Consider the following 26530-nt stretch of genomic DNA (forward strand, 5'->3'; position numbering starts at 1 on the left):
CCAAGTGGGCGGTGCCGGGTGACTCCCCTTCTGCGGCGCTTAACACGTTCGTTGCCGGAAAGAAACCAGCATGAGAGGAAGCGCTTTGAAGTTGATAGCATTGAGCATTAGAGCCCCCGCCCCTGTCGCTGTTGTGCAAAAGCCACTTATTACTGATTCAGGGGTGTCCAGAATGAAAAGGATGCTTCTAATAGTACATACAACTGAAGAGGTGCAGATTCTGGAAGAACTAGAAAGCTTTCTGTTATGGTTATTGTATGTAGCTGCTCTATCGGAGTCCGCAACTCAATACAAAGGGCCGAAAAATAAGCATAATAGGTCCCCTTTAAATTTTCTTGTTAAAGGATATTCTTAGAATGGGCCAATACAAAAACAACCACAGGCCACAAATAGCCCCCCCGATCTAAAGAAATCTTTCATCTCCCTCACAGAAAAGGCAATCAAGACATCACAAGGGAAAAACTTCTTTCCTTACGGACATGATACCGCCTCAGACCCGCCCCTAGCTAGATGACCCGCCCCTTATACCCACCCACCACTGACAGCTTTTGTATTAAAAGAAAAAAATCTGAAATAGTCTCTAGCTAGAAATAAACACACGTGCTAATGTTAGCTTAGTCTGCTGTGCCCCACTCCGGACGCTACTACACACTCTCCACTTAGAACTACAGCAAATATGTTCCGCATCAAACTGCACGGTGTACAAGTGGTTAGCACGCAGGCCTCACAGCTAGGAGACCCAAGTTCAATTCCACCTTTGGCCATCTCTATGTGGAGTTTGCATGTTCTCCCCGTGCACATATGGGTTTCCTCCAGGTACTCCGGTTTCCCCCCACATTCCAAAAACATGCTAGGTTAATTGGCGACTCCAAATTGTCCATAGGTATGAATGTGAGTGTGAATGGTTGTTTGTCTATATGTGCCCTGTGATTGGCTGGCCACCAGTCAAGGGTGTACCCCGCCTCTCACCCAAAGACAGCTGGGATAGGCTCCAGCACCCACCGCGACCCTCGTGAGGAAAAAGCGGTAGAAAATGAATGAATGAATGAATGTTTCGCATCAAGCTGCGCGGTGTGCAAGTGGTTAGCACGCAGGCCTCACAGCTAGGAGACCCAAGTTCAATTCCACCCTTGGCCACTTCTATGTGGAGTTTGCATGTTCTCCCCGTGCACGTGTGGGTTTTCTTCGGATACTCCGGTTTCCTCCCACATTCCAAAAACATGCTAGGTTAATTGGCGACTCCAAATTGTCCATAGGTATGAATGTGAGTGTGAATGGTTGTTTGTCTGTATGTGCCCTGTGATTGGCTGGCCACCAGTCCAGGGTGTACCCCGTCTCTCACCCAAAGACAGCTGGGATAGGCTCCAGCACCCCCGCGACCCTTGTGAGGATAAGCGGTAGAAAATGAATGAATGTTCGTCAATGAAAGAAAACAGCACCACCGTCTGGATGTGGTGGAGCACTGCACCACCCTGCCCCTATTTTGTCATTGTAATTGATCAAGCCGCATCACGGCTGCAACGCTAGCCATGTGACACTTCCTGTGTGTGTTTAAATGTCATCAAGCGTCTCGATCAATAATGTGCAGGAGAAAGGCTCATGGGTGGGGACACATTGCATAACTCCAGTGTGTTATGTGTACTTCCCATAGACGTATAATGAGGTGTTTGGTTGTGTGGTGGAAGTGGTCTCACAGTCCCTCTGCACACACACACCTTCCTATATAATGGGGACCTTTGTTTGAAACCAGGGTGACCAGCATGTGTGTGTGTGTGTGTGCGTGCCCACATGTGTGTCCAACAGCTGCTATTGGTCTGCTGTTGCGACGGGTTGCATAACACGGCTAAAACATGAGAAAGCCATGTGTCACATGAAATCGAGACACATGTGCGTCAAACTGTGAGCTATTGCCTACAGTATATTTAAAATGAAAACCTGTTGAGGGCAGAAGTGAGAAGGGCTCGTCATGCTAGTCAAGTGCAGGGGTGAGCAAACTACGGCCCGGGGGCCACATGCAGCCCACCAAGCGTTTGAATCCGGCCCACCAGTTTTCCAAGTATTTCAACTTTCAACATACAAGCTGGCAACATGACTTGCAAGTCGGATGTCTTTATTCAGAAAAAATAAACTGTAAAATTCAATTTGGTCTGATGTTTAAATTGGACTGGTGGCCAGCCAATCACAGGGCACATATAGACAAACAACCATTCACACTCACATTCATACCTATGGACAATTTGGAGTGGCCAATTAACCTAGCATGTTTTTGGAATGTGGGAGGAAACCGGAGTACCCGGAGAAAACCCACGCATGCACGGGGAGAACATGCAAACTCCACACAGAGATGGCTGAGGGTGGAATTGAACTCGGGTCTCCTAGCTGTGAGGTCTACGCGCTAACCACTCGACCTTACTTATTTATTTATTTCCAAAAAAAACATCTCAAAAGCAGGCTAATACTAGCCTATTACTACTACTAGTAGTAGTAGTAGAAGTAATAATCAGAAAAAGAATAATGATGATAGTAATAATAATAAGCTAATTAATAATATAATAATGATTATGATATCATTGATCACTGTCCACCGGACAAAATGGTTGCAGAGCTTGAGCAGCGGTTTTGCAGTGTAGATTGTGTGTACTTGTGTAAATTTAATGGTGTCCTAAAATTGAGTATCTCTACTAAATCTGTCCAAAAGTGGGAAAGTTCTATCCCGGTTCTTGTTCCTTTGTTTGTTTTTTTGTTTTGTTTTGTTTTGTTTTTTTATGTCTACTACATTCATTCATATCCTGTGCATCTCCAGGGGGCTAAGCCCCTCCCTGTCCTCAGAACCTAGTGACGCCCCTGCCTGTACCTAATAGAGTGTCCACATGGAACCACACATGCACACATCCTTCCATCAACTTGTTTGCACATTTGCATGGTACAGTGCAGAGTAACGGTAGCAGCAAGGTTTAATTCCATACTGACTGCTTCTAGTGGCAGGCAGCGGGAAGGGAAGCACTCGGGATTGGGGAACCACGCTTGACAGTTTAGCAAACAAGGTGCCCCCCCCCCCCCCCTTCTCCTCCTTCTCCTCTGGGCCACTTGGCGGTTAAAGTGGAACAAAGGCCCGCTGGCGGCGGCGGTGCCACTAAAAGCGGGAGTGACGCACATAGCAGTTAGACTTTTTGAATATCTGTGCACACGCTCGACTCCATCCTGTTTGCTGTTATCACAACGTATACTAATGTCTTCCTCAGATACCTTTTGTTTTTGCACCTGAGCTTGTGTTTTCATTGCCGATTGTTTGCTTGTCAGTAGAATTACACACACAACTACTTTTCTTGTTGTCGTGGAACTTTGTACATGGGTGAAGTACGAGTCAAGGATAAAACACCAAATTTTAAACTAGATCTGGTTGGCTTTTGGTAACTTTTCTTATGTTTCTCACTGAGGCACACGTTTTAAAACACAACAATAGTGGAGGTGGTCATTATTTGGCCTGGGTGGATGTCAGCTTCCTTTTTGTAAAGGCTGTTAACTCTACTATGTTTTTTTAATGTCACTTTTATGACAATAGGCAATTATTTATCAGGCTCTTTATGAAAATAACTGTTTTAGTGGATTAAATGTCAAGAGTTAGTGTGACCTTCCATTATACTAAATGGAATGCAACCCAATCTCACTATAAGCACTCCTAGTGTAATAACAGAGAAATACTGGGAATAATAATAATAGTAGTACGAATAATAGTAATTTACAGTAATGAGAGGACTTTGGCAGTCATAGTCATATTCTACTAACAGAAGCAATAATACAACTAAGAACGTTCCTATGTCATAAATAACAATACTCCTACCTAGCATCCTAGCCTAGCATCCAATGCTTCCTAAATGTAGGAAGTTGAAGCCCTGGTTCTGTTATTATGATACGACAGTTGGGGCTTCTGCATGCTTCATATCACTTACACAAACGCACTCATTTGTTTGTTTTTGCACTGCAGTTCAACGCTTGTGTATACCATGTTGCATAGTCTCCATTATACTGTAACATTACACACAAGCGGAGAGTCACTTTCAGCTTTTCACACATCCCAAATATAAAGTTAAATTCCCAAATACAGCCTTTTAGAAACGATCTTTAACATTAAGGGCAACAGTTGCTCACGACAATGTTGCGATGAGCGATGCGTTACATAAAGTAGTCCTTTGCTTCCCTCTAATGGCGAGAAAGGTACATTACAACTCTCAACCCTACAGCACTTTTGAGGGTGGAAACCCTGACAGAATAAAAAAAATGCGAAATAATTAGTATTATTATGACTTTTAATCAATTTACCTATTAAAGTAGTTGTTTTTGACCCAATATAAGTTATTTAATATTATATTATTTATTTTGTTTTTTATTAGCTTTAATAGTCTTATTATTATTATTATTATTATCATTATTAATGCTATTCTTATTTTAACTGGTTAGAACTCGTGCATCATTTAAAAAAATGTTTTTAAAAATCTGGTAGGAAATGTGGTATTCATACCATTTGAGAATCAATATTTTATGGCTACTATACTGTATTAATAATAATAATAATAGTAATAATAGACGGCACAGGATGTTAATGCTATTCTTATTTTAACTGGTTAGAACTCGTGCATCATTTTAAAAATGTTTTTAAAAATCTGGTAGGAAATGTGGTATTCATACCATTTGAGAATCAATATTTTATGTCTACTATACTGTATTAATAATAATAATAGTAATAATACACGGCACATGATATTAATGCTATTCTTATTTTAACTGGTTAGAACTCGTGCATTATTTATTTATTTTTTAATCTGGTAGGAAAAGTAGTAATCATACCTTTTTAGTATCAATATTTTATGGCTACTATACTGTATTATTATTATTAATAATAATAATAATAATAGTAATAATAGACGGCACAGGATATTGATACTATTCTTATTTTAACTTGTTAGAACTCGTGCATCATTTAAAAAAAAAAATTTAATCTGGTAGGAAATGTGGTATTCATACCATTTGAGAATCAATATTTTATGGCTACTATACTTTATTAATAATAATAATAATAATAGACGACATCCACCACACCAATGGCTGAATGTAATAAATGACAAGTTTATTCTTGCACAAAATGTACAAAATAACAAGCAAATGGACAGCCCCTATCAGCCCCCCGCCCCCACCCCACACACTTACACACACTCACACAGGCACATTCACACACACACACACACACACACTGCCCACTTCCCTCTTCCCCTTCCAGTTCATTCGCTATGATGAATTTCCTCTACGACTACGGGCATGGTCCAAGAAATGAGGCAGACGCATGGTCAATGTGAGAGAGAGAGAGAAAGAGAGAGAGAGAGAGACGACACATACCCATTTCAGCATCATTGAATGATTCCAAATGAATAAAAACACCTTATTTACACTCAGAACTTGTACAACATGCCATCTAATGTATACAGGCCGTGCTTGTGCACTTAGTCCTGTACGTATTAGAAAATAGAATTGAAGATCAAATTCGACTAAAGCCTAGGACATCCAATGTAAAGCACTTGTATGTTTTTTAAAGATTGGCTCTTATTGGCTGACTTCAAGCTAAAATGCGCTTTTTTTCCTCCCTGCAGCTGATGATGACACATTGGACTCTGAAGCACGCACGTCTGTCCTTCCAAACGGGTGAGTGTCAATTCAATGAATTTCCCAAATAAAAGCAGTTTTTGCATGATTTTTTTTCTTAATGTTCCTACTGCAATGGGAATGTTTCAAGCAGCAGAATGCATGGCTAAGGCTTTTCAAAGCAGCCGGATGACGAGTAAGCACAGTGATAGCGAAAGCACCGATGGAGAGAGTGAGAAAAAGTTATCCCGGTGTAAAAGAAAAAAAAAAAACACACACACAAAAAAAACTGCAAAAGATGGAGTCCTCCTATCCTTCATCTGCACTGATGTACAGCACAAAAGCGATGGGAGCAATTCTCCGGAGAATGTCCATCACATTGCTTCACAAGCGTGCACACGGGTCAGTGCAGAGGAAGGAACATGTGTGTGTGTGTGTGTGTGTGTGTGTGTGTGTGTGCAAAAACACTTGTCAGACTACAGCTTTGCTTCAATTCTCACCTAATAATAAAAGCCTCCTCTCAGTCGTCTACGTATTTTCATCTGCGGCTTCACTTTTGATTTCATATATATCTATATTTTCTGGCTTCTTTTCTCTATTTTCTTACTTTACAAAACAAGAGACGAGAGAATGGTGGACAGCTGACAATAAATAGAATTCTTTTTTCCTCTTGGTACTATCATCAGGTTCCTCCACCTATTGTAAACAAACAGCAGTCATCGACGTTTACGCTCCTTTTTCCACCCTCTTCTTCCGCTTAAGTGCATCCCACGCTCATTGCAGCAGCGCCCGGATCTGTTTGGAGGTGCTGTCGTCGTTTAGGTGTCGTGTCGTATACCTGAGGAGCAACATCCGAGATATCACAGCCCATCTTTAGCTCTGTGGTATACTGAGCACCACTCATTGAGGACCAGTGTCCACACTTTATTTCGCAGGAGCCGATTGTCAGCTCTGAAAAAACTCACTCACTTTGTCACCTTACAAGCAACATTAAACTCATCACACAGCAACCTAACACTCAAACATTATATACCTCAGAAACGTGTACTAGTATGAGTTTAAAACATGGAAAAAAGGTATTCCGTTATGCATTTTGTTTGAGAATCATTTCATTGGAAGGACAGATGGTGCTGCAATGCTGTCTCTTTCCGCAAGAGGGACCCAGAGCCCAGAGGGAGGCTGATGTCATTGCAGCACTCCAATGAATGCATTGTTTGGAGGCAATGATTTATGGGAAAACTTTCAAATGTCAGGGTTTTTTTATTTTAAACTTGTCTATATTTCTGAGGTATAGCTTTGGAATGTTAAGATGCTGTGTGATGAATTTACATTTTTCCCTATTTTTTTAAATTTTTACTGATTAAAAAAAAAAATATTATCATAACCATAACACACACCTCAGTGCGTTGAGTAGTCCCTCCACACTGTTGGACGGTTGCTCTTTCAGCACCTTGATGCAGCCCTTCATCTGTGTCAACACAGGCAGTAGACAAGTAGCTTCTTCTCATCTGAAACTAACTTCACAACATTAGCATCTTATGTAAAACACCCACATCAATTTTGGAGGTCTTGGCGAACGCCCCGACGGGGTGAACGTGGTCGTAGAGGATGATGACGCCCACCATCACCCTCATGCAGAACAACATAGTGTCTGTGTTGGTGAACCGACAACGGTACTCCCTGGAAATAGCACGATTATTACATAAAACAGCTTTGTCTATATTGTTTTGACGGATTGTTGATTCAATGGAAAAGCACTCACGGAGTCTCTAGCATGACACGGCACACACAGGCCATGGTGCTCAGACAGTCTGTGGTGTCCTCGATGGGCAAGGTCTTATTCTGGAGACAGTCACAATTATTGTTATATGAACACTTGGAACAAATTACTCCCCAAAACAACTATAGTTATCTACCTTCCATGTTGAAAAGTAGTAATATGACTAACCACAAGGGGAGACAACGTGCATTTGTAGCGCTCTAGCTGTCTAACTATTATTAAACTTATTTATTATTAGCCAATCATCTTTCAAATTACTCAAATTGTACAATTAACATAACTATTATAGTAAAAGTAGATCAAAAATATATAATACGTTGCGGTCCCTTTAATTGCCATTGTTTAAACGGAACAAAACTCACCATAAGGGGGAGACAAAGTGCATTTGTATAGCTCGTGCAGTCAAAAACTATTATTATTAAACTAAATTCTGGATTATTAGCAAGTCACCTTTCAAATATACATATACTCTAGTATATGTCTGTTAACATCGTATTTATAACTAATTATGACAACAAAAGTGGAACAAAAACAAATATGTACTACGTTGACATTTCCATTGTTAAAACGCAGTAACAGAACTCACCGTAAGGGGGAGACAAAGTGCATTTGTATAGCTCGTGCAGTCAAACACAATATGATGCTTATTGCTGGACAAACGATGTCTCCATTCCACTGCTTTTTTCTAAGACACTACTCTACATTTTTGCGTGAGGCATTTTTGATAGCTTGTTTGTATTGTATTTTGACGTCTTATGTGCTTTAGAGTTGTGTTGTGTGTACCTCTGAAACAAACTTGGTGGTGGCGTTGCTCAGGGTCTTCAACATGGGCGTGGCCTCGGCGTAGAACAGCGACATCCGGTTGGCCATCTCGTTGTTGACCTCGTTTTCCGCTTCCAGCTGCGACACAATTCCAACACAAAACTGATGCGAGCAGCCCGGAAATATTTCTATTGCACTATAGGTATGTTTGTACCTACACATCAAACTAATATCCAACATAGACAGGATATTTAATATTTGGGTTAGTCCTGCCCAAACAATAATAACAATATTGCTAGTAAGGCCTTACCTGTTGGTTGTTGAGCCTGTTCCTACTAATGGTCCTCCTGTAGTAGCTGAAGTCATTCTGAATGGCAGGATTGGTCATCTAAACACAGATATGTGCGTCAGGTATTTACAAACCTGCTACAAGAAATCATATCGCCGTTTCTCAACCTTTAGTTCGTCGAAGCTGAGCGTAAAATGCAGAATCTCTGCAAACTGTTTGGCCAGGGCCTGCTCTCGCTCCAAGTGCTGCATGGGGGCGTAGGGCGGGCTCGTCAGCGCCTCCAGCAGGCTTCTCAGGGCGTTCTCTGCACAGACGTAAACGCTATTAACGGATGCATCTGAAAAGACGCTCGTCTCCCAGTGCAATTGGCTCGTGATCTTGCCATGATGTTTGTTGGATGACAAAATGGCGTTTGCCCATGTGTCTGTCCCACGAGTCATCCCCCATTGAACCTTTGTAATGGACTTGCCGCCTCAAAGGTCCTGAGAGGATGCATGTGCCTCACAGAGTGAAAGAAAGCGTATGAGGGCCCCATCCGGTTGTGTCCATTAAAAATGCATAGGGCCTTCTATAAATACAGCACTGGAGTGTTTCATCTAAAGGGCCTCTCCTGCTGGGGGCTTAGACAGCAAGCAGCCATGCTAGCTTAGGGCGAACTCTAGTCTAGTACACCGCACCTGTTTCTTTATATAATGGCCAGTCAGACCAAACCAAACACATCATTAAAAATTAGCCATGTCCCATTACGTGCATTAATTTTATCTGTTTTTATATCTTTAGAATGCACAGAAAAGGGAGACGTGTGTTCGTGTCTCTCATAAAGATTGTAAATGATGGACAAAAATCCCCCTAAAAATTTGGTAAACACTATACAGTGCTTGTAAGGACTCGAAAATGTCAAGCCTATGACTTAAGACTTGACTCGACCTGTCGTGTCACACTGACTTGCTACCACCACTGGAAAATAGTAGCTAGCTAAATAGGTAGGAAGGTAAATCTCTAACTAGAGTGCTAGGCCAGTTAATAAATAGGCAGGAAGTACCATAAGAGAGTAAATAGGTAGCTAGCTAGCTATACAAGTAGGAGCGTAAATATAGGTAGCTTGGTAGGCAATAGCTACCTAGCTTGATAGATAGCATGGCAGCTGACTAGATAGGTAGGTATATATATACTAGCTAGCTAAATAGGTAGGAAGGTAAATCTCTAACTAGAGTGCTAGGCCAGTTAATAAATAGGCAGGAAGTACCATAAGAGGGTAAATAGGTAGCTAGCTATACAAGTAGGAGCGTAAGTATAGGTAGCTTGGTAGGCAATAGCTACCTAGCTTGATAGATAGCATGGCAGCTGACTAGATAGGTAGGTATATATATATATATATATATATATATATATATATATATATATATATATATATATATATATATATATATATATATATATATATATATATACTAGCTAGCTAAATAGGTAGGAAGGTAAATCTCTAACTAGAGTGCTAGGCCAGTTAATAAATAGGCAGGACGTACCATAAGAGGGTAAATAGGTAGCTAGCTAGCTATACAAGTAGGAGCGTAACTATAGGTAGCTTGGTAGGCAATAGCTACCTAGCTTGATAGATAGCATGGCAGCTGACTAGATAGGTAGGTATATACGTAGCTAGCTAGGTGGGTAAATATGTATGTAGCTAGGTAATGGCCAGGTGTGTGAGTAGGTCGATTATAGCCATCTAGTAAAAACTAGCTAGGTAGATATACTGTATATATCCTAGCTTGTTGCTAGCTTGTTAAATGAATAGCTACAGTAGAACGCTAACAATATAGATGTAAGCATGGAAGCATTAGCAGCAAGACATTAGCATAAATTATTGGTGAGTCTTTCCATGACACACTGGGAACACAATGTTCAGGATGTTATTAGTAGGCAGAGCAGAGGCGGCTGGCTAACTCCATCCTTCTTCTTCTCTCTCTATCTCTCTCTGTTACTGTAGCAACGGCTGCCTGGATGCTGGCACTATGTGTGTGTGTGTGTGCACATAATTCACATTACAGTGTAAGACCAGAAAAAAGGTGAGTCCGCAGAGGAAAAACAGCATGGATGATTCTGTCTATACTAAACGTTCAAATAAATGCATTATTGAAATATGGTGCGTCATGATGGCAGACGCTCACCCAGTCGCAGTGAGAACTCATAGAACCGCTTCAGCTTGGCCACCAGAGGGCAGACGGCGTTCCAGGCCTTCTCCTGCAGAGCGAGGTCACCTGGGTTCTGAATGGCCTGCAGGTGAGACACACACACAAGCAGATGTTACTTCCAAAAACAACAAATGTTCAATCAGCTCTCTATTCCACTCACTTCTCGTATCTCCTGCCCAGCACCATTATAGGACTGCAGCTCGGCCAGTATCCCATGAGCCTCCTCCAGCACGGCGCTAACTTGATTCCACACGGCGGTCTCGGCCTCGGTGGGCTGGGCATCTGAGAAGGAAAGGCAGGATGGGAGGTAAGGAGCGGGAAGGGAGAGGGGGGTGTTGTTGGGTAGCCCAAGGGGAACATAAAAAGGAACATTTGTGTGAATTGAAGAGCTGCAAGGATGATATCCCCTAAAGAGCAAGATAAAAGACATAGAAGCATCCGCACTAAATAAAATGTACCTCTGTTGATTAAGTTCAAATCCAACACTTTTTTTTAGCACTGTATATCTAAACAAGTCATGAAAATTCATATCAATAAATTATTAGCCCTGCGATTGGCTGGCGACATATCCTGGGTGTACCTCGCTTCTCACCCAAAGACAGCTGTGATAGACTCCAGCATACCACTCTGACCCGAGCGAGGATAAGCGGCATAGAAAATGGATGGATGACTAACTTTCCTATAGTTGCCGGGTGCGAGTTCAACAAAAAACACTGGCATGAACAGCTGTTTTTATGCACACTACAAGATAGCCGCATTAGAAATATCACCAGCAGCTTTCTCTGACTCTGCGTGCGCTTTAAAATGTTCTGAAACTCATATTGCACTTGCTGTTATCACATGTTAACATCCGTTCTCTTGCTCCTGTGCCGTACACTTGTTCATGAATGAACATGCGGTCAAAGAAAGCTATGTTTTTTTTCTCACTTTCTCATGCACTCCACATCATTATCAAAGTGTTATTTTATATATATGGTTGAGTGCAAATATGAATATTCATTCATGCATTTTCTACCGCTTTTTCCTCACGAGGCTCGCGGGGGGTGCTGGAGCCTATCCCAGCTGTCTTTGGGCGAGAAGCGGGGTACACCCTGGACTGGTGGCCAGCCAATCACAGGGCACATATAGACAAACAACCATTCACACTCACATTCATACCTATGGACAATTTGGAGTGGCCAATTAACCTAGCATGTTTTTGGAATGTGGGAGGAAACCGGAGTACCCGGAGAAAACCCACACATGCACGGGGAGAACATGCAAACTCCACACAGAGATGGCCGAGGGTGGAATTGAACTCGGGTCTCCTAGCTGTGAGGTCTACGCGCTAATCACTCGACCTTATTTATTTGTTTATTTATTTATTACAAAAATAATCTCAAAAGCAGGCTAATAATAGCCTACTACTACTAGTAGTAGTAATAATCAGAATACTAATAATAATGATAGTAATAATAAGAGGCTCTAATAATATAATAATGATTATTATATAACAAGTCGCCAATTAACCTAGCATGTTTTTGGAATGTGGGAGAAAACCGGAGTACCCGAAGAAAACCCACGCATGCACGGGGAGAACATGCAAACTCCACACAGAGATGGCCGAGGGTGGAATTGAACCCTGGTCGCAAATATGAATATGAGATTTAAAATTTAGTTTGGTTAATTAAAAACATCTGCCTTAATTGGAGCACTTGTAGCGGTACAGTTGCAGTACAATGTTAGGATAAACAACTCGAGTGCCAGCTTTGTTAACTTTTCACTGAAGGGAAACGAGATTTATTCCCGTCGTGCTCCCATGCGACATGCCGGGTGCGCACACAGGGAGGAGGGGAATAAATGTTTGAGGGACACACGCTCATAAAAATAGTCCTCTTGAGTCATCCTGGTGTTTGTTTTTCTCTCAGCTATCTGTGTCAAATGTGACTCAGGTAAAAAAAAAAAAAAGAGGAGTGTGCCGGTAGAGCATTATTTTTGCACCCTCAGGCTGTTTTCCCCTCCCTGCTGGGGAGTCATAATATTTACCAGTAGTTGCACACTACTGAGCATCACTATTTGATTAATGTGCTGCAACACTGCTGCTGAGATTGCGCTGTTTTTGGCGGGGAATTCAGATTGACGTTATGGTTGAAAAACGGCCACAGTCCTTCCTAGTGTTAAAATCCATCAATTTTCTATAGCACTTATCCTCATTAGGGGGATGCTGGAGCCTATTCTAGCTGACTGGAGTGGTTACCACATATAGACAAACAACCATTCACACTCACATTCATACCCATGGACAATTTGGAGTGGCCAATTAACCTAGCAGGTTTTTGGAATGTGGGAGGAAACCGGAGTACCCGGAGAAAACCCACGCATGCACGGGGAGAACTGAATTGAACCCTGGTCTCCTCGCTGTGAGGTCTGTGCGCTAACCACTCGACCGTCGTGCTGCCCTAACACAAATACAGAAAACATATTTTTCCTCTTGTTCACAAGGACATCATCATATGCGGTATGAAAATATAACACTTGTTAGGAAAATGGGGAAAAGGGGGGACAGAGGTGGGTTAATTTGTGTACATCTTCCTTGCGTTCTGCCATCTCTCACACACATGATTTAGTGCAACACACAGACACACACACAAGGAGATGAGGAGGTGGAAGGATGCCGAGGGATGGATTCTTTTGTGTTAGCAGAGCAACAGAAACCCACACACAGGGCTGCCATTTGTTTCTCTTCCCCTTGTTTGTGTAACTTATTATCGTCCTGCCGCCACCGCCAATTGTGTGTCTGTCAACTTTGTGCGTCTTTCTGAAAGGCCTGCAAATGCCAGTCCTGTGGGTGCAAAATAATAAAAAAAAGGAGTAGGGGGGCACTGTGTGAATAAAGATGATTTGGATGAATGAAGGGGGAATAAATGGGGTGGGGGGAGGCAACAGAGAGAAAGAGATCAAAATAAAAAGTATAAGAAGCGGATGGTCTCACGTTCAAAGTCAAGGAAAACTATTGGGCCATGCTCAAGTTCGGCGCAAGCCAGCACTTTCAGGAGGTTTCCCATGAGCCCCCTGGAACAGAAAGAGGGGAGAGATCTGTGGGTGATGAGGGGATGGGTGTCGGCCGGGGTGCTGTGCACGCTTGTGCATGTATGCCACATTGTGTGTGCATAAATATGTATGTATGTGTGTGTGTATGGATGTGGTGTGGGAGCGGATGAGTGAGTTGTGGGGATGGTATGGCGGCTGCATGGCAACATGGACACAGATGTTCTTTAATCCCACTCGTATTGCTCAAAATAATGTCATTAAAGGGGAGAGATAAATCAAATAATATGTATTTGCGCTGATAATATAGTATCATAAAATATTTGGAAGATATTGAAATAATAGCTTGTGCAATTAAATATTTACTAAATATTATATTATATTTACTAAATATAATAATAAAAAATAACTAAATATTTTCTACTAAATAAATTAAGTTATTATTAATATAAGTTAATAGTATAGGTTAATATTAATAAAAGATATATGATTTTCAAATATAATATGTTAATATTTTTATCTAAAAATATTTTACATTTTTATAAAAAAAAAAATATTTGGAAGATATTGAAATAGTAGACTGTGCAATTAACTAATAATATTTTCTACTAAATAAATTATAAGTTATTATTAATATAAGTTAATAATATAGGTTAATATTAATAAAAGATATATGATTTTCAAATATAATATGTTAATATTTTTTATCTAAAAATATTTAAAATTTTTATTAAAAAAACAAAATATTTTGAAGATATTGAAATAATAGCTTGTGCAATTAACTAACAATATTTTCTACTAAGTAAATTATAAGTTATTATTAATATAAGTTAATAATATAGGTTAATATTAATAAAAGATATATGATTTTCAAATATAATATGTTAATATTTTTTATCTAAAAGTATTTAACATTTTTATAAAAAAAAAAATATTTTGAAGATATTGAAATAATAGCTTGTGCAATTAACTAACAATATTTTCTACTAAGTAAATTATAAGTTATTATTAATATAAGTTAATAATATAGGTTAATATTAATAAAAGATATATGATTTTCAAATATAATAGTTAATATTTTTATCTAAAAATATTTTACATTTTTATAAAAAAATAAAATATTTGGAAGATATTGAAATAATAGCTTGTGCAATTAACTAATAATTTCTACTAAATAAATTATAAGTTATTATTAATACAAAGTTAATAATATAGGTTAATATTAATACAAGATATATGATTTTCAAATATAATATGTTAATATTTTTATCTAAAAATATTTTACATTTTTATAAAAAATATAAATCATATTTTATTCGATGCATGTGTACCTAAATGTAGTGGCCTGAGTGGGAGTGGGACTAGAGAGTGTCTGGTTATGACAACACAACACCCACAACAACACACCATCCATTAAAATGGCTCCGCCCTGCAACCTCTGCTCCGCACACACACACACACACACATGTACAGTATACACACCCATGTGCACTCACAATTCAAGCACGCACACACACCCCAGTGCTCACTTACTTTCAAAGTCCAGGAAAAAATGAGGACAGTTCTCTAAATCCTTGCCAAGGACCTTAATGAGGTTCCCCATGGCTGGCGACCTGGGCGGGGGGGAAACAGCAAAAAATGCACACAATTCGCAAAACCCGGCAATAATCACATTTGCTCTTGTGTGTAAAGCCTGATGTTTTAACTGTAAGTGACGCTGGCTCAGAGTCTAATAGTCCTATTTGATTAGAGTGGAAGGGGGTCTGAATCCAGCAGTGAATCATTTAGCTCACTCGTTGGGAGTCGCGAGGGGCTCAGCGGCGGCTTTTAATCCATTTACATTGCTATAGTAACCTAATAACAGCGTGCCTTGTACGCGTGTCTCACTCCTAATGCTCCTCACTGTACATCAGTCTGTAGATATTTCCTGACATTCTCTTTTAGACATCGGAGATCAACAAAAATCGTGTGCGATTATCATTGCAAGGGCATTATATTTGTTTCAACAGTTATATTATGTCCCATAGTAATAGTGCAGTTAAAAACTAATTAAGATAATAGGCAAATCTCATCTAATCCGCTCCATAAACAAAACTTTAATATCGACCCACAGGAGAAATGAAACAGTCATCTTCCTTAAAAGCAACAGGAGACAAAGTTAACTCTTATTGTAGTGAACCCATCCTCATTTTCAGACATAGCAAACAAATTCAGACTGACTCGATAGCGCCCCTGCTGGTTGCAGCCAAGGATTGCACCCCGTTTTGCCACATTGCTTAAAGGGGAAGTGCACGTTTTTTTTTAATTTTGCCCATCATTCACAGTGCTTATGTAAAACATGAACACATTTATTTCCCTTGTCTGTGCATTTAAGCATAAGAAAACAAGTCAATATGAGCTAGCTAACTATGGATGGCATGGGAAATACCTATTTTGATGCTATAACCCTCACAAAAAATATCTTGTCACATAGGGTGCTGCTCGATAGACTTGGAATCGACTGCTTGTATCGGAGTGCCAATGTTGGAGATTTTAAATGCAGGTCGAAATAATCCGATTTTACCAGGTTTTATTTCAAGATGTGTAGCAAAGCCTGTTTGTTTTTTGTTTGTTTATAATTTCAAATCGGTCCTCGGCGAAGTGGTGGGCGTATACACATGGCGGTTTCATCTAGCTAGGCGTGGGTTGGAGGCGCACGATGTCGAGAAAACTCTGGAAAAACGAGCCTTTCTCTCACAAGTGAGCGAGATGATGTTTTACTTCCCCCCCCTCGTTTGGTTCTCTCAGGCTCCGGGGACACACACACACATTACTGTAAGGACGTCATTAAAACATAACACTTAATAGGGGGCCTTTCAAAACTGAATCGTGCAGTATTTTCCATCATTATGAGTCGTCAATACAAGATGCCATCCTCCCGCTGTTAGCAGCAGGAGGCAGAGGGAGTTTGCAATGCAGCAGCGGAGTGCGCATAAGGACGAGGAAGAGGAAGGAATTATGTTACATGGTACAGTACATTGGCTGAGGCAAGCTTGCTGACACTGACTGAAGCGCTTTCGATTCGGAACTCGGGTCTTGTCTCATGTGCTGCGCTTCTACTTTTGAAATGTGTTGGGTGGCGTTAAGGAGGAACTGTATAGATGTTGATTCAGTCATATATGAACTATATAGTCTTAGCTCCAAGAATCTGCAGCTTTCTGCTTTATGTCATATAGGACACACGTTGCACACATATTGAATTATTACGATGAATGGAGCAGTTTTTGGACACAGCTGCTTGCATTATAGACTGTGTGTGTGTGTGTGTGTCCCTAATGTTGTGGCCGATGAGAGCACATTGACTACCGCAGCAGCATGAGGTCCACACCGAGAGCAGCCCTCGGCTTACGGTTGCCAGGTAACCGTTGGCCCGGTGATATCGTCTGCTCGCCTCAGTAAAGGATGCTGGTAAAAATGTCCAGCTGCTACCATAACAGCCATGTTTAATATGAAGTCGCTTACCCTTGGTTTTCCTTCTGGAAAATGCGTCACTACTTTTATCCTTTTAAGCAGTTCCTTTGTGTTATTCCCCACGAAATCCCCCAGTGGCATCAGCAGTCTCTCTCTGCGATCACTAAAAACTAATAACTGTAAACTTCTACTCTCGTCTTGTTTCGCTTTGTGTCTCTTTCCACTTCACACTTCTCTTTTTCACCCATCTATTTAAAGATGTGGTTTTCTGGTTGTTGTTTTTTTTTTTTCAAACCGATGCCTTGCTTGTGAAAGTAGAAGCAGACACTAAAATGACACTATTTTGCCTTTTAAATAAAATATAGAATGTCTCGCTTTCCTATGCAAGCTAACGTTAAAAAAATAAATAAAAATCCCCTTAAGCCTGACTCACTTCTCTGTTTCAACACTGGCCTGGTGATGTCACTGCACATCTCCATCAAGTGTCTTTTTTAGTCTTACCGATGGCCCAAAGGTGCTCCAGTAATCCAAACGGCAGCATCTGACCTCCACTTTTAAAAAAAAAAATATCCTCATGGAATAAAGGTCACTGGACATACTGTAAATGTTCCTGTCATAGTCAGGACCTTCCAGAACATGAACTGAGGCTGTTATTTCCGTAATTTAAACCCCCAAAAATTTATTTAAAGTTAATTTCCTACAATAATGATGACGGCAGTAGTAATGTAAGGCGAGGAGCAAAAGGCACAGCTAGCATTAGCACCGCTGTTGGGTTTGTTAAATAGCAACACGGCAAATGCAACATGCAAGAGCTGAGTAAAGCGCATGTAGAGATAGATAAAGCCGATCAATGCTGACCATTCATGATAGTATAAATGCATCTACTTCCATCTACAACATCAACGCTAATGTTTTTTTCACCTAATTAGTCAATGAAAGACCCCGGCGGTTATGTAAGTTTATAACCCCCCCCCCCCAGTGACTAAAGGAGACTCTGGTTAATTGAATGGAATGAATCCATTGGAGCATACGGTATAGAAGTGTGTCTGTTGGCTGTCTTGGCTTCCACACATGCACTCTTTATAGCGGCGGACCTGCACAGCTCGCATCTGTAGTCAGAACCAAGAGCCTCCTTCAAACCTCAAATCGGTTCCCACATGGCGGCTGAAAAGCCAAAAGCCGTCTCTCCAGACAGGAAGCCAAGCGGCCAAAGCGACGCTCGCGGCCCCCTTTCAGTTCTACCCTGAAAGATCCCTCCTGTCACTGCCCGAGGGCTTCTTCAGAAGCAACTCTGCTCGCCAACATGGCTGCTCGGTCTAACCTCTAGAATCTTCCTTCTGCATCCTCTCTATACCCCTCACACGTCCTTCACCATAAATTCCATAGCGTCGTTCAACTCGTTCTCTACTTCACTGCTCTTGTGCATGCTTTTTATTACCTTTTGTTTGCGTTGACTCCTGTGGAACACTTTACTGCATCAATCAGGGCTTGTCAGCTCCACGCGCTGGTCAAAGCATCAGCAGCCCGCTCCTGACAACCACACAGACGCACAGACAGTCAAACAGGAAACGAGGCGGCAGAGGTGTTGCTTTTACATCCGAGACACACTCAATCGAAAAAACACTTCCTGCACATTTAGTACAAGATAATGTACTGTACTTACTAGACTCTTCATTTGGTACAAAGATGGCAGTTTGTATGAATTTACACAGAATTACCCAAAATTGTTGCATCAGATCCTTAACAGGAGATTTATTTGTTTGTGCATTTCACACAGAATGCAGCAAAATTTCAAAAATTACCCCATATCACATTGTTGTTACATCATAAAACCTTAAGTCTGAAAATTCCCACATCAACTTTGACCTTTCATTTCAGGTGCGTGCTGTTCACACAGAAAAAAATTAATTTACAAGGGAAAAGGTCATCTTTTGAAGGTTGTGTGAAAGGTGCTGAAGTCACATGGGTAGATGGATGATGAACCAAGCCTGCGATTTCACATATTCCCGCTGTCATACAATATAGTGAAAAACCTGACGACCAGCGATATTAATGACTTGACTTCTGTGGCAAAAACAATGAAAAGCCAGCTTTTCATGGCTGTGTGAAAGGGGCTAAAGTCCAATTGGATGGAAGCCGTGTGGATCAATTGCTCTATCGTCTTTCATCACAAGCTTGTTATGACTGTCTATCATATTGCTTATTGAGCTGTACTGGCAGCTAAAGGTCAAGTGAGGTACAGACTTTTGAGCAAGGTGAATTGCACTGTGTTTGACCTCTCTGCCTTCACTTATCACATGTAGTAAAAGTTCCTCCCCCCCTTTTGTTTCCTTGACAATAGTGAAACGCCCACACAAACCTATGGCTTTGAATGCAGCGCTTTGCAATGAAAGAGGCGGCTGTTGTCACAAATATTAATGCTCTTGTCAAGTCTATTCAAGAGCTAATCTAATTCTACCCACACAGCTTGAGGGCCCGACTACACCATTTTGATAGATTACTATTTTCAATTGTGCTCATTAATGGCCTCCCTGCTCTTGTTTCTATAAACTTTCTTGTATCAGCTTGGACTGGATTTGAGGGAGAAAGTGGGACAACAAAGTGAGGACATTCATTCATTCATTCATTTTCTAACGCTTTTTCCTCACCAGGGTCGCGGGGGGTGCTGGAGCCTATCCCAGCTGTCTTCGGGCGGAAGGCAGGGTACACCCTGGACTGGTCACCAGCCAACCACAGGGCACATATAGACAAACAACCATTCACACTCACATTCATACCTACGGACAATTTGGAGTCGCCAATTAACCTAGCATACTTTTGGAAGGAAACCGGAGTACCCGGAGAAAACCCACGCAGGCACGAGGAGAACATGCAAACTCCACACAGAGATGGCCGAGGGTGGAATTGAACCCTGGTCTCCTAGCTGTGAGGTCTGCGCGCTAACCACTCGACCGCCATGTGAGGACATCTAACACAAAAAAGTGGAAGGAGCAACATTATTTAAATTATTTAAATGATCAGTAACCTCTCAATTATTATTCTAGCCTGTGTATTTAACATATAATGATCTGCTGCTTGTATTTAATGTAGTAATTAATATTTGAATACCATCACTTAGATTACATTCGGTTAAATTACATTACATTACAATGTGCCCTTGGGGGAAGTATACAATACCAATATAAAACAGGATAATAAAGTAAAGTAAAGTATGGCCACTCAGTCAGGAGATCAGGAAGACCTGGGTTCGAATCTCCGCTTTGGCATCTCTGTGTGGAGGTTTGCCTGTTCTCCTCATGTTTTCGTTCGTTTTCTCCGGATACTCTGGTTTCCTCCCACATTCCAAAAACATGCCAGGTTAATTGGCAACTCCAAATTGTCCATAGGTATGAATGTGAGTGTGAATGGTTGTTTGTCTATATGTGCCCTGTGATTGGCTGGCCACCAGTCCAGGGTGTACCCCGCCTCTCGTCCGAAATGTCTATTATGTATACTATATACTGTGTGTCATGATGTTGATATTTGTGCCCCCGTCCAGTGTCGTTCTCTTGTCATAGTGGTATTCTTGTATGTTCCTTAAATTGACTACTTAAGACAAGTCACGATGACAAATGTAGCATGAAGCCGCGCCGCGAGACACCACCACAAAGAATGGCTGAATGGGCTGACCTCTGACCCCTGCCTGACCTAGAATCTATATACAGCTCAGCGCGTCGAGGTCGTACATCAGCCTGGCGTGTCCCTGGAGAGGGCCACGCTCCATCACAAAGTGCTGCAGTGTGTCTAACGCAGGCACACAGTAGACGATGCGGCGTTTCTCCAATGAGAGAGGTCAAAAATAGAAAAGGCATGGACCCAAAAAGAATAGGTTTTGTTTCCATGCTTTGTTTTGATCTGATGCCAGAGGACTGATGGGTCCACGAGATAGAAAAACCCACTCTGGCTCACGCTGGGCTAATTAGTCAGCGTGAGCGTGCGTTCATGTGTGCAGAAAAGGGGGGAAAATACACCGAGGCTGATCAAACACCAAACGCCAGCCAACATCCCAGGGCACCCGAGCAGATCTGGCACATGGAAACACACAACAGTCACTTAGAAGAAATAGAGCAGATGGTGTGTAAATGTGTGTAAAAAGTCATCCCTCCTTCATCGAATCTTTTTAACAACTAGACACTTGACCCCGTGGCTAACTAGCTCATTTACATTACAGCCTGCCTTCTGGTCACCTTTAGTCTAAATTGTGGTCATCGATCCCATTCAGGACTACAGGGAGGGAATTTGAGCGGTTCGGCGAAAATTGTTGGATGCGATTGATCAGGTCGATAAAGAACAGCATGATACTCTGAGAAGTAGCTTTGAGGTATTCCAATTCGTTTTTCTCTCTGCAGGTTTTGGTTATAGGATGGTGTGAGATAGTGACCAGTCGAGATGGAATATTAGCCAAATCAGCTATCCCTTGTAGTTTCTCTTGCTAGTAGTGGAGTCAATCTACTATTATTATCTACTGCTAATCTACTACACACTGTGAATCTACAGTGTTTTCCTAAATCTAACAGTTTAAAAGTCATTTTCAGGAACCCGCTATTTTGTGTATCTGTAGATTTAATGCAAATTAGCTGTTTATCTACGCCCCCATCACTGTGTCTCAAAGAAGTGCTTTTGACATATACACTGTATCTCTGCACTTGTAATGTAATACTATATGCCATAAATCACATCCAACAACATAACATTAAGGCCAATGGGTACACAACAACACCTGCATAGCAATGTGAGCTAAAATGCTAACATTACACTCACATTTCATCAACATTGTTATGCTAGGTTAGCCTATTCACTGAAGAAAAACAAGCTAATTTACAATACCATATGTAGAATTACACTAGTTAATGACGAATGAACCTACCAAACCCTAACCCTCAATATCTTCCTAAATAACTACTCTAAATGTATGCGCCCTAGTTCTATACTCATTAGTTCTCCATTAGTTCCTCAATAACTACTCTAGATTTGTGTCTACTCATTAGGTCTTCAGAAACTACTGTAAATATGTGTGCCTTACTCTACTCATTAGTTCCTCATAAGTTCTCCATTAGTTCCTCAATAACTACTCTACATGTATGTGGCGTAGCTCCTCAGTAACTACTCATTAACTCCTCATTAGTCCCTCAATATCTACTCTAGATTTGTGCCGTAGGTCCCCTGTAACCACTCTAATTTGATGTGCCTTAGGCATTAGTTCCTCAATAACCACTCTACATGTATGTGCCTTAGTTTGTCTGGAACTGGTCATTAGCTCCTCGTTAGTTCCTCAAGAACTACGTGACTTGTATGTGCCGTACTTCCTCCGTAACTACTCTACTCAGTTCTTCAGTAACTACTCTAAATGTATGTGCCTTAGTCATTAGTTCCTCAATAACCACTCTACATGTATGTGCCTTAGTTCGTCAGTAACTGGTCATTAGCTCCTTGTTAGTTCCTCAATAACTACGTGACTTGTATGTGCCGTACTTCCTCCGTAACTACTCTACTCAGTTCTTCAGTAACTACTCTAAATGTACGTGCCAGTCATTATTTTCCCATACCATTAGACGCAGATAGTCCCCATTTTAAATCCACGATTCTGCACAAAAATGGGATTATGATGCTTAATCTCCTCGTATTTAAAACCTCCATGTTGTCTGTTTATTCAGACCTGCTGCCATCTCACTGCATCCTCCCACACCACCGTGTGCCCCCATGGTAACAGGATCATCTCTCCTCTGGGGGAGTTATCCCCGATTCCAGACACTCGTGGATTAAATTACACGATTACCAAGCAAAGAAGGCTCATATGTCAATTTCCGATGTTGCTATTAGCTTGGCTACAATTGTGAACGTGTGTTCCAGCCCCTGAACAACCAAAGAACACAAAAGGAGCATCAGGGAACAAAGTGACAGATGTTTGAACATCTGCCGGAGAGATGGGTCAGGCAGTCAACTAGATTAAGAGAGATTAACTCCAACATGAAATGCCAGGCTTTTTTTTCAGGAATTCCACACAGACAAACATATGGAAGTTGTATGTTCCCAATAACACAGCTGTAAAACATTCATTCAGCTTCATTGGCAGCAATGCTGTACATCTGCATGACGCAGCTTTCTGTTTCTCTTGGCGAAAAGTCCCGTCGGCAGCCATTGGGTGTCAAAATATTTTGACCCAGAGGTGTTCGTGCGTGAGCGGGGTTGCTTTGCGGTTATCGGCAAAAGATTTCTTCACTGTCTCATGTCAGCCACGACTGCAGACTCAGCAATGCTGTATTCAGTGAAGGCTGAAGAAGATCATTATGCATATACTGGACCGTCTTCACAGGAATAGGAGGAACCTTGAAAGCTATCCCCCTACTGCATATGCCTGCTATTTTCCCCATTCAAATGAATGCCAAAGTCAAAAACATGTTGAAAAACCTCCTTGGCTGAGGTAATACTATCATATGCTCTAGTCCATGGGTCTCAAACTCAATTTAATTGGGGTCCACTGGAGCTCGGGTCAGGGTGAGACTGGGCCGCATCAGGTTTTTAAAAAAAAAATGCATTTATTAAAAACAAAAAAATTTAAAAAACTTTGCTTTGGTTCCAATTTTCTACAAGAAAAGCTCTGATAAAACATTCCACTGTTCTCAAATATCTAATTTTTTATTTTTCTGCACAAAATAAGATGAAAAATAAATAAACAAATCAAGAATAAAGAAAAATAAATAAATATAATAATAACAATAAAACGGCAAATAATAAAAACTTAAGAAACCACATATAGTTGGTGGGTAGACAAATTATTTTTTTCAGATTAAAATGAACAAAGCATTATTAGAGCCCTGTAGACATGACAAAACACGACTATAGTCACATTTATACTCTTTTTATTTACAACATATTGCGCAACTGCAGGGTCTTGAGACACATGCTAACTCGCAAACTAGAGAGCTAGCGACCTAAACGGTAGCCTTCAAGTTATTTCCTTTAAACTTAAATAGCCAAAAAGTTACCACTTCCACACGGATAGGGAGGATAACTATTAACAGTTATTTAACCTTTAACATGAACGTTAATCAAACGTAATAATTTTTTCTGGGTACATGATACCATACAGCATCCATATCAAACTTGCGCGGGCCGCACTAACATAAAATCAAGGCGGGGGTCTCAAACTAGTGTCCTGGGGGCCACATTTGGCCTGCGGGCCGCGTGTTTGAGACCCCTGCTCAAGTCCAATGACCCTGGGGTTGTATAACATTTAATATGATGGAAAATCGGGTAGAAAATGCGGCTTGTTTTTTTTACATTTTGGCATTAACAGTGCTTAACTTATTTATACACTTTTCAGCATCTGTGTACCATTAATTACAGTCATAGTAACCATGGAACAAATTAGTCCTACAAGGCAGTACCAGTGGTTCACTTATTTATACACTTATATGACGGTTATATTTGAAAGCCTGTGCAGTTTAAAAAAAAAAAAAGCAACCTTGACCTTTTGGTGGGAAAAATATATCATTTTTAATGTCACATGTTGGCCATCTTTGCGATGATCATGTTCCAGCATATTGGCATCACCATGAAAACATTGCTCCAAATAGTGATGCATTCATGCTCAGGAACCCAGCAATTTCCTCTCCCATCATCTATTCCCAGTCCCTCAGCACGGATTAAGTGATCAGCCGCCACATGTCTTGTGGATAGATCGCTGTGATGACATAAATGTCCCATTAGAAATGCATTGTGCAAGGTGATGCAAGAGAGCGGCCATTGAATCAAGGGCAAGGCAATCTCCTGCCCCGCCAAATTATGTCTTCCGCCTTGTCGAACCTGATAAAGCTGACACATGCTGGGCCACGTTAATGCAATACTCTGCTTCGTATGGACGGAGGGAGATGTGAGAGATGGCGGCTTGCGTGGACGCTGAGGGAGAGCGAGAATAAATAAATGCACGACTTTACGATCTTGTGATGGACAAGGAGCGGATATGAAGCGAGAGGAGGAGGGGGGGAAAGAGAGGTATAGGGGAGGAGAGAGGTTGTGATGTTTCTATGGGCGCGCAGGAAAGATTTGGGGTGAGGGAATCTTGCATCATCGCTGCCAGCCAATGAGAGGGCTGGATTCAAATGTTCAAAGGGAGTGTCCTAGCAACAGTGGAGTAAATACCATAGCACTAAAAAAAAAATAACCTACACACTGATTAAATATTTAGACCCCACTCTCTTTTGATATTAGCATATTAACTAATATGCACCTGCGTGGAGATTGTGATGGAATGGTCCTTGTTTTTAGGAAAACATCTGAGCTAGGTTGTCATGGTGACCGTGATAACAGGAACTGATAATGGACGCCCTGTTAATAGCCGTGCAATGATATGAGCTATAATGTATTTGATTGACACATCACCTGAGCTAAGTGATGTGTATTTTGATTGCGTATTTTGTTGCCATTTTGTGTTGAAATGATCGACTTTGGACTGACTCTCTCACACCCAGTCCTCGGGCCCCATCTCACATTTTGGAGCGAAGGACCTCATTCATCCTTCCATTTGCTCCATTCACGTTTTTTCCCCTCCCTCCCTCCCTGCTTCCCTCCTTGTTTTCCACCCTTGCTTCACAGGCACCCACCCTTCCTCATTAGCAATGCTTTTGTTTTTAGCTCATACAAAAAAAAGCCTCCCTGCGCATAAACGTGTTTGTATTGACCCAAGTCATGCATGCATGCAATGGTGATGTACTCCAGTCCATCTCTATGATACATGATGCATGTGATGCTTCTAGGTCACATATGTAGTGTGAGCATCCATCAGCCGTAACATATACACCCATGAATCCACATTATTAGCTTCCTCTGTGCTTCTCCTGGTGATTGGGTTTTGCCTGATGGTCACAGGAAGTGTGAAGATGATGTAGCGGCGACCGAGACACGCCGCAGTGAAAAGAGGACAAGCCCCAGTTGACCGTCCCCCCCCTCGACATCCCTAAACTAAACCCTCAAAACCAAGCATCAGTCAGCATCCATCCAGTCTCCTCCCCACCCCTTTTGGGATGCAGCGATCCCCTTCCCTTCCCCACAAGCATGACATGAAGGAGTCTAGCTAGCTTACCGGCTGCAGGAGTGCAGGATGATGTGCCTTTCTTTTTTTCCCTGAGGTTGGATGCAAGGGAACAAAAGAGGAGGACAAAGGGCAAAAATAAAAGAAGCGGGAAGCGGCGTGAGGATGAACAGCACTAGGAGGAGGTTGGGATGAGGGGGGTTAGAAAAGAAATCCCTTGTGTGGCTTCTGCTCAGAGGAGGCTTCTTTATCCTATAGCGAGCCACGGGGCTGTGGATTGAACACGGAGCGCATGCACTGCCTCACGCCACTCGGCCCTCCCCTCC

General features: G+C 41.4%; 2 protein-coding genes across 6 annotated transcripts in view; one reads left to right on the forward strand and one right to left on the reverse strand.

Moving 5' to 3' along the window:
* The window catches only part of trit1 (tRNA isopentenyltransferase 1), a 58281-nt gene that overhangs the window by 29765 nt on the left and 1986 nt on the right, over nt 1-26530 (forward strand). The window contains exons 11-14 of one of the 2 annotated variants that reach the window (XM_058046557.1): nt 5643-5694; nt 10453-10531; nt 10626-10745; nt 10849-10964. In XM_058046557.1, the coding sequence (XP_057902540.1) occupies nt 5643-5694; nt 10453-10501 (101 nt within the window). In that variant the 3' untranslated portion in view covers nt 10502-10531; nt 10626-10745; nt 10849-10964. Of the gene's footprint in view, nt 1-5642; nt 5695-5788; nt 5931-10452; nt 10532-10625; nt 10746-10848; nt 10965-26530 lie in introns of those variants that run through there. The other variant, XM_058046558.1, reaches the window with a different exon arrangement.
* On the reverse strand, nt 5197-26527 carry fam49al (family with sequence similarity 49 member A, like). Of its 4 annotated transcripts, XM_058046563.1 has the most exons (13): nt 26256-26527; nt 18573-18664; nt 15218-15297; nt 13629-13708; nt 10818-10939; nt 10634-10739; nt 8633-8769; nt 8487-8564; nt 8198-8314; nt 7397-7476; nt 7188-7314; nt 7032-7102; nt 5197-6472 (listed from the first exon to the last, which is right to left on the reverse strand). In XM_058046563.1, the coding sequence occupies exons 4-13, from the start codon at nt 13699-13701 to the stop codon at nt 6409-6411; spliced, it is 975 nt and encodes a 324-aa protein (XP_057902546.1). In that variant the 5' UTR covers nt 13702-13708; nt 15218-15297; nt 18573-18664; nt 26256-26527; the 3' UTR covers nt 5197-6408. The 4 variants fall into 4 exon arrangements, with proteins under 4 accessions (XP_057902546.1, XP_057902545.1, XP_057902547.1 ...); XM_058046562.1 differs by lacking the exon at nt 15218-15297; XM_058046564.1 differs by lacking the exon at nt 13629-13708.

Source organism: Doryrhamphus excisus, chromosome 14 (assembly GCF_030265055.1).
Source record: "Doryrhamphus excisus isolate RoL2022-K1 chromosome 14, RoL_Dexc_1.0, whole genome shotgun sequence".
In the NCBI taxonomy this organism is placed as follows: Eukaryota; Metazoa; Chordata; class Actinopteri; order Syngnathiformes; family Syngnathidae; genus Doryrhamphus; species Doryrhamphus excisus.